The following is a 9,326-nucleotide window of genomic DNA, read 5'->3' on the forward strand; positions in this document are numbered from 1 at the left end:
ATATAAATAACTTCCGCACAATAAATACTGAAATTGTATGTGATTATTTTATTCATAGTTTAAATTATGACTGTTTTAAACATCTAAAAAGCCATTATAAATATTATGGATATTTTATTATGGGTAAAACAATAACATCTGTATATTTGAAAAATGTAAAGATAACTTTTTCCAAGAGCTTTAAATGTGATTTTAATTTTAACAAAAATAAATAAGAAATAAATAATTGTTAATTTTAATAATCACCTTAAGTACACTGAATAAGCATGTGTTGTTTTATATACTATTATAAAATGTATTCATCTTTTAAAAAAAATTATATTTTCAGTTTTCAGTTTAATTTGAACGTTTTAGTTATTCTGTTATGTGCTTTTGTCCTATTTTTGTGTGACAAAATATTTCTGTTTAGCTTTTATTTATACATATTTCAGTTTTAGTTTCAACTTAAAGGTTTAGTTCACCCAAAAATGAAAATTCTGTCATTAATTACTCACCCTCATGTTGTTCCAAACTTGTTAGAACTTTGTTAATCTTCGGAACACGAATTAAGATATTTTTTGATGAAATCTGAGAGCTTTCTGACCCTCCCATAGACAGATTAAATTATGTTATTTTTGTTTTCTTTGCACACAAAAAGTATTCTCGTAGCTTCGCAAAATTGAAGTTGAGCCACTGAAGTCACATGGACTGTTTTACCGATGTCCTTACTACGTTTCTGGACCTGGGAACATTACAGTTGTGTTGCTGTCTATGGAAGGGTCAGAAAGCTCTCAGATTTCATCAAAAATATCTTAATTCGTGTTCTGAAGATTATCAAAGGTCTAACAAGTTTGGAACGACATGAGGGTGAGTAATTAATGACAGAATTTTCATTTTGGGTGATTTCAGCACGTCTCCATGACGTCTCATATGATGCGATTTCAAGTTTTCCTTTCTCTTTGGAGTGCTACAAGCTCTTGGTGCATAAAGATATTGTTGCCGCCGCCGCCATGTTGTGAAGGAGCTGTGTGCTTCATTGTGAAAGAGAAACTACTTTGTTTGGTCTTCCAAACGAGGACGATATCCGCTAGAGCTGATCTGTGCTGTCATGCCTGGAGCTGATCTGTGCTGGTCGCTGAGGAAATACATCACCTTTGCGCTGTGGATCACCGGATCGACGTTCACCGTAGATGAAGCGGAGTCCAGCCCGGGGTCGTCACATGTGGTTGCCGCAAACCCGCCGGCCGCTCCTTCGTCGAATCCGCCCGTCGCCGCTCACTCTAGTCCTCCGGCCGTTCCTCACTCTAGCCCTCGGCCTCTGCTCACTCTAGGCCGCCGCCGCCGCCGCTGTGTGATGCTGTGTTTCGTTGTGAAAGCGAAACTACTTTGTTTTTTTGTTTGTCATTTCTCCGATCACAAATGCAGACATGGTTTTATGTTTACGCGGCGCGATGCAACGCAACGCGTAAAAAGACAGCACAAGTCATTATAATCCATAATTATGTCCCCACTGGATGCAACGAACACCACATAACATTTCCATCACAAGCTTGAGGTATTCGGCCAATCACAATGCGCTGGATAGCTGGCCAATCACAGCACACCTCGCTTTTCAGACCGATGAGCTTTGTAAAAATCGACGCGTTTCAGAAAGGCAGGGCATAGAGGAGAAACAATAATGTACAGTATGTGGAAAATAATGTGTTTTTTAACCTTAAACCGCATAAACACATTTCATTACACCAAATACACAAAATAAGGTTCTGTTTAGCTCCTTCAAAATGTTGCAGCCCTCTGAGCAAGCGGAGGCCATCCTGTGACCGCAGTCGTGCAGAGGATTGAAGGAGGGGACTCGCTCAGGAAGGGAGGGAGGGATTGGAGGTCAGTTGCGAGGCAAACAGGCAAACCATGAGCACAGATCTGTTTACAAACTGAAACTGTGCGGCCAGGAAAGACGCAGGCGCCTTCCTGGAGAACATGAGAACATTACTTGACTAGAGCACATCTTTAACCCCCAGATGCTTGCGTTTTGGCTCGGATATTTGTTGAATGAGCTAAGGGACTGTTGGGTTTTTTGTCCACTTTCTTGATGAAAGGATTGAGGGAACAGATGGTTTTAGGTGGAGAGAAAAAACACTCCCCCACACAGGCGCACACATAAACACTCCAGTGGCTTGATGGTGGTGAAGACACTGTTCTCTTCGATCTCTAAACGGCTTTATTCGAAATAAAGGAATATAACGTTACCTAAAAAGAACCGAGAGCGACGTCAAGGAAGAGGAGCTAGAAAAATCGACTGAGAGACATGCCGAAGTCTTTTGCAGTAAGGGTTTGAGGGAAGCCAAAGGCTGTAGATGGAGTGCTGTATGTTCTGGATGTTTAGTGCTCGCTAAACCACCATCCGCAGGACTTGTTATTAAGACATTTGTTAACTTCTGTGTATGACAACAGAGGAGATCACATCCGAAGTGCCACATGCGGACTGGATCTCAAAGACGAGAAGAATATCAAGGGCACATTATGCTCCCTTTGTCTGTGTAACAAAGCACCTTGTGCATATTCACATCGGCGGAGCCACAGAGTGATTGAAATCTTTTGTTCTTCGATGCTGACATCATAAAAGTGGGATGAATGGAGGCATAATTGAACTATAATCAAGACAGCACACCCTGTCATTCGAAGAGCTGCTTTTTAGACCCGTCTGTTCTGACTCACAGCCTGTAAGTACGTTTTCATATTTAAAGAGTTTGCCACTGACGATTCAAACGTGAGTTTTGAGCAGTGTAGAGTAGCACTTGTTGTTTGTCATTTCTCCGATCACAAATGCAGACATGGTTTTATGTTTACGCGGCGCGATGCAACGCAACGCGTAAAAAGACAGCACAAGTCATTATAATCCATAATTATGTCCCCACTGGATGCAACGAATGCCTCGTTTATAAGGGGTTTTCATGTTTTTGAATCATAGCTCCGGCCTGACAGGGCATCACCACATAACATTTCCATCACAAGCTTGAGGTATTCGGCCAATCACAATGCGCTGGATAGCTGGCCAATCACAGCACACCTCGCTTTTCAGACCGATGAGCTTTGTAAAAATCGACGCGTTTCAGAAAGGCAGGGCATAGAGGAGAAACAATAATGTACAGTATGTGGAAAATAATGTGTTTTTTAACCTTAAACCGCATAAACACATTTCATTACACCAAATACACAAAATAAGGTTCTGTTTAGCAACATCATATGACCCCTTTAAACTGTTGCATCCCTCTGAGTGAGACATATAGCAGCAGCGGAGGCCATCCTGTGACTGCAGACGCGCAGAGGATTGGAGGAGGGGCCTCGCTCAGGAAGAGAGAGAGGGAGGGAGGGATTGGAGGACAGAGTTGCGAGGCAAACCAGGATCACATGAGCACAGATCTGTTTACAAACTGAAACTGTGCGGCCAGGAAAGACGCAGGCGCCTTCCTGGAGAACATTACTGGCTGGCTTGACTAGAGCACATCTTTAACCCCCAGATGCTTGCGTTTTGGCTCGGATATTTGTTGAATGAGCTAAGGGACTGTTGGGTTTTTTGTCCACTTTCTTGATGAAAGGATTGAGGGAACAGATGGTTTTAGGTGGAGAGAAAAAACACTCCCCCACACAGGCGCACACATAAACACTCCAGTGGCTTGATGGTGGTGAAGACACTGTTCTCTTCGATCTCTAAACGGCTTTATTCGAAATAAAGGAATATAACGTTACCTAAAAAGAACCGAGAGCGACGTCAAGGAAGAGGAGCTAGAAAAATCGACTGAGAGACATGCCGAAGTCTTTTGCAGTAAGGGTTTGAGGGAAGCCAAAGGCTGTAGATGGAGTGCTGTATGTTCTGGATGTTTAGTGCTCGCTAAACCACCATCCGCAGGACTTGTTATTAAGACATTTGTTAACTTCTGTGTATGACAACAGAGGAGATCACATCCGAAGTGCCACATGCGGACTGGATCTCAAAGACGAGAAGAATATCAAGGGCACATTATATATGCTCCCTTTGTCTGTGTAACAAAGCACCTTGTGCATATTCACATCGGCGGAGCCACAGAGTGATTGAAATCTTTTGTTCTTCGATGCTGACATCATAAAAGTGGGATGAATGGAGGCATAATTGAACTATAATCAAGACAGCACACCCTGTCATTCGAAGAGCTGCTTTTTAGACCCGTCTGACCTACAGGAAGAACTTGTGTCCTCCTCCTCCAGCCCCCGCATTGCCTGCCTGCTCCAGACGAGCAGTGAGTGTGCAGCCGCAGTGCTTGGACTCAGATTACATGCAACCATTCCAATGGTGTAACGGTGAGTGTGGCCTTTGCGAAAAGTCCAAGCTGAACTTGAGTTCGTTTTTTTCCCCCACCAGCATTAGTCACTGAAGTGGTATTGCTGCTCAGGATGTTGAAACCAGTTTGAAGAAGTCAAGGGGAACTATTCGGAAAGGTCAAGAGCAGCTCGTTAAGTATTCGTGCTATGCCTAGACTGTTTTTAACCACCCGCATGCTGTCAGCCTTTTGCTCTTCTGAAAACTGATATGTCTAGAGTTTTATTTTGAGATGAAAAGTAACATGGATCGACCTATAACGAGTCGGATGTTCAATAGCAGTAACGCTAAGCGAGTAGACGAGGACTGCATTCTGATTATTAGCGGAAATGGCTTCTGATTATGTATATGTCATATGTCGAGGATACGTGTCAATCTGATTGCTTTAACCAGATAAAACAGCTGGCATATTTATATATGATCAAGACTTTCGTTTCGGGTCATATACGTATGCATGCGTGCATATACTGTATATACCACTCAAAAGTATTACCAAGGCTGTATTTATTTGATCCAAAAATACAATAGAAACGTTATAAAGAAATATTGTGAAAAATCATTTCAATTTAAAATGACTCATTTCTATTTGGATGTGTTTTGAAACATGATTTATTCCTTGCATAATTTTCAGCATCATTACAGCAGTCTTCAGTGTCACATGATCCTTCAGAAATCATTCTAATATGCTGATATTGCTGCTCGGGTATATTTTTGTGGAAAGTACAACATTTTTTTTTTTTTCAGGATTCTTGCAGAATATAACATTCCAAGTCAGCATTTATCTGAAATAGAAATCTTAGGTAACACATTACAAATATCTTTTTGATCCGTCTAATGTGTCCTTACAAATAAATAAAATCGTACGGACCCCAAACCTTTGAATAATACATGCATATGTGTGTGTAAATATACATTAGAATATCGGCCGATATATCGGTATCGGCCTTTTTTTACTCCCTAATATCGGTATCGGCCCCAAAAAACCCCATATCGGTCGGGCTCTAGTATGTATACAGGAAGCTGCTGAGCAAGCAAACTTCTTCTGAATAAAGCATTAACAAGAATATGGACCATAATTAGAAAATTGTGTGCATTGCACATGGAAACTGACAGTAACCACTAACAAAAATGTACCATGGTAATACTATGGTATTTTCCGAGTAACCTGTACACATAAATAAAAAAAAAAAGTGATATTCATTCAGTAGCCTAACATAATAAAATCCAATCCTAACAGCCTAACATAATAGAATAAAAATACATTCAGCTGTAGAGAACTGTAATCTTTGCTTCAATATATGCCAAAATATATTAATAATACTGTACATAATACATTCTCCAAATAGTTTTGAGATCTGAATCCCGTGCATATGGCACACATTAAATCGCACTTTACCGTCTCATCAGAATGACACAAGCTTACAATAATCTCTGTGGAAGCCCCTCTATATAAGCACCTTAGATGAATCGTTCTTGAGGGGGATTCTTGCATTTTATGCTGATTGACAGGAGAATATGAATAGAGATGAACTTCACATGGTTAGAAAACGGTAAAGTATGAATGGTACATTTTTTTTAACACACATATGGCTTCCTGAAAGGCCAGATGGCGGTTTGTTGGTGGCAATTACACAATTTACATTTTTGTACATAGCTAATTTCACAGAATTCTCTGAAAATGGGCGTACTAAAGAACTGTGTGCTTCCTGCTCCGATATTTTCGAGCCGTCGTGTGTGATTTAAAGTGTGTGTTTGTGTGCAGGCTGCCTCTGTGGTCTAGGGCTGCAGCATTCAGACTGTGATATGTCAGAGGAAGACATCTACCGTCTGCCGCTCAACGTGTACGTCATTGTACTGGGCATAGGCATGTTCATCTTCATGCTCAGTGTAATCTTCTGCTGCTATCTGTTCAGGCAAGAACCACACCCGCACAACTGCTGTTACACAAATCAGATGTGTCCTCTGTTGCTCTCTACTCCTGGAAAGACATGTAGAAAGACATAGGAAGACATATCTGAGACAGTTAATACAGTCATCCTATTCACATACAGATTTGTTTTGAATCCCATATTTAATCAGACTTTGAGTTGACACAGTATACATTATTAGTATAAATGAGTGTATATATAATGTAGAAGTGTTTTATATGCATATGGAAAAAGGAGATGCTGCAGCGAAATGAATTACACAATCACAACATCTCTCTTTTGCACCACCCACAGCAGTTTTGCAGTTAAACTCAGGAAGTGCAGAAGTGTTTCATTTTTTCCTCTTCTCTTTACAGATTGAAACAGCAAGGTACAAGGGAGCAGTACAGCTACAATGAGGTGGGCCTGAAGCAATACAGTTCGATGTAAATATAGCATATAGTCTTGATGAAATCCAATCTAACAGATGACCTTCATGATATACTTTGCTCCTCATATATATATATATATATATATATATATATAGTTCCGATGTTAGCAAATGTGAGATATGATACTTTTATATGGATATTACACAAGAAAGACAGGATGATATTTTCAAACAAAAAGCACTAAAACCTGGGCCTAAAAATAAAAAAAAAAGTATTTTTCAAAATGGTGCAAGGATGTACTTAACCTTCATAATGTTGATCAAGCTCATTCGATTTTATGCCAGATAATAGGCTAATTCATCTAAAATATTTAATGGGTCTCACAATAAAATATGGGACCTACCTTTTTCAATGAAAATGCTATGTAAACACCTAACATTAAATCAATCAATCAATCAATTAGTCATGACTCATGAAGCACACTTGTATATTCTCAGTTACTTACAGTAGTTAGTCACAGTGGCACAGTGGCGTACAACATTTTTCCTGGTAAGGATGAAATGTTATTATTCGGTGTTAAAATTAGGTATGCTCCGATCCGCCTTTTTCACCTCCGATACCGATTCCGATACCTAGGGTTCGGTATTAGCCGATACCGATACCAATCCGATACCAGTGAAGTTTTTTCCCCCCATTTAAATAAATGTAGAATTTATATATCTCTGTGTGTGGAACTGATAATCATTCTTTCACGATCTACTAGATACAGACTACTTCATTATAAAGAAAAATAAAATAAGCAATAAATATGAAAAAATATAGGCCTATCTATATTTATAATCTATGACCAAAATTTATCATAAACTAGGTTAGTGGATAATTCGGCAGTAAAAGTTATTCTAGAAAAATCAGTGCACAATAATTGTAGAAATCCAAACATTTAGTGAAAAAACTATATTTTGTGGGGAACAAATAAAAGTGTTGCACTAAATGTGGTCAAATGTTACACATTGCTATTTGTATTATAAAATCCATTCATACATATGTTTAAGTATATACTATAAAATTAAAATACATTTCATTTGAATGTATAGCATATTTTTTAATAAGGCAACAACATATGATAGATACGATAGGACAAAACAAATACAGTGCAGCACGAACTGTTTTTATACAGTCTATGAGCACGATTAAGCTATCGTATGGCTTCAGAAGTAACACAGAATAATTCGCACAATTCGGAAAAAATAAAAAAATCTCGGATTTGGATCGGCACTCTCTGACCGATACCCGATCCGAGAAAAATGGCACTATCGGAGCCGATACCCGATATGAATATCGGATCGGCACATCCCTAGTTAAAATACTTTACTTGATCCCAGCTTAATATTTAAACAGCTGTAGGTCCCTCTAAAACGATAAACACGGTATCCCTGTGGCGTTACTTTTTTGTTTTCTAGTCCTCCTCAGAGCCGTTGAGAGCTCACAACGATGCTGACTCGACCAATAGCATGCGTCTGGGGGCGGGGCCTTCTGTTTGTTCGACCAATGGCTGACGGGGGCGTGTTCGGAGAGCTGTTCCCGAAAATGCAGTTCCGTTCGGTGGCGCTAGTAGCGCATGGAAACTAGCTTTTGAACTTAAAAGTGATTTACTGTAAAATTATAAACAACACATTGTTCTTTTCTTTTCTTTTTTTCATGAAAGGTGGTGTTGAAAGGCGCAGGAAAGAAGCTGAGCCTGCTGGGAGTAAGTGTCATAAGCTCTCTGGGTGTGACGGTTTGAACTTATGTGGTGTAAAATGTGTATGACGTTAGAATCAAAGTATTGTTTTTAAAGGGGAAAATGTCATAAGAAATTAAATAAAAAAGCAAACATAAAATATAAGGGCCCAACTGAAATTGATATTTTTAATTTAATTTAATAAAAGTGAAATTTAGGTCGTTTTTTATTATTAAATATGATTAGTGAAATGTTGCCAAATGGATAGGGACGTGCAAATTGGCTGATAAATTTTATTTGAATTCCACACTAAACACGGTTCAATAGATTAAATCATGCGAGTATTTTTATAAACACAAGTGTCAGAATCAAAGATGCTAGTTCTGCATTTCAGATCTCTCTCGCAGTGCATTAAAAATTCCTTTACAAGCGAGGCACGATTAGGTTATAAAGTGTTCATATGATTCATAAAAACCTCAGGGGAAATTCTTGATTTTGCAACCAAAACATAGAGAAATGTTGGCAAAGGTACAGCCGGCATTCCTGTAGCGTCCTGCTGAAGCAGTTGAATTATGTGTAGAAAAGAAAAGGAGACTAAAATAGCTTGTTTCTTGTGTATCGCAGCAGCCCTGTGCCGTGTGTCTCGAGGAATTCAAGACCAGAGATGAGCTGGGCATCTGCCCGTGTTCACACACCTTCCATAAGAAGTGAGTTCCACTGAAACAAGTGTTTACTTAATGGGGAATGTCACATTTACTGCATGCCAAGACCTGCTTGGAATAGCCAGCAGAATTCCATAGAAAACTCATCATTCACAGTTCATGCCCTTGCACAATATTTATTTATTTAAAATATATCAGTAATTGTCTTTGAAAGAAATTAATACTTTTATTTAGCAAGGATGCATTAAGTAAAGATCATGTTCCATGAAGATATTTTGTTAATTTCCTACCGTAAATATATCAAAACTTAAG

General features: G+C 39.1%; 1 protein-coding gene across 2 annotated transcripts; it reads left to right on the top strand.

Annotated features, from left to right (window-relative positions):
• Positions 1-3,333: 3,333 nt before the first annotated feature.
• Positions 3,334-9,162, top strand: LOC107574148 (RING finger protein 122-like). Of its 2 annotated transcripts, XM_016260615.1 has the most exons (6): positions 3,334-4,253; positions 4,376-4,452; positions 6,096-6,246; positions 6,618-6,660; positions 8,338-8,379; positions 8,977-9,162. In XM_016260615.1, exons 3-6 carry the CDS (start codon positions 6,137-6,139, stop codon positions 9,061-9,063), a joined length of 282 nt encoding a protein of 93 aa, XP_016116101.1. In that variant the 5' UTR covers positions 3,334-4,253; positions 4,376-4,452; positions 6,096-6,136; the 3' UTR covers positions 9,064-9,162. The 2 variants fall into 2 exon arrangements, with proteins under 2 accessions (XP_016116101.1, XP_016116100.1); XM_016260614.1 differs by lacking the exon at positions 4,376-4,452 and having other exon boundaries at positions 3,335-4,314; positions 8,977-9,160.
• The last annotated feature ends 164 nt before the right edge of the window (positions 9,163-9,326 follow it).

The sequence above is a fragment of the Sinocyclocheilus grahami genome, unplaced genomic scaffold, assembly GCF_001515645.1.
Source record: "Sinocyclocheilus grahami isolate Dianchi unplaced genomic scaffold, SAMN03320097.WGS_v1.1 scaffold2128.1, whole genome shotgun sequence".
NCBI lineage: Eukaryota > Metazoa > Chordata > Actinopteri > Cypriniformes > Cyprinidae > Sinocyclocheilus > Sinocyclocheilus grahami.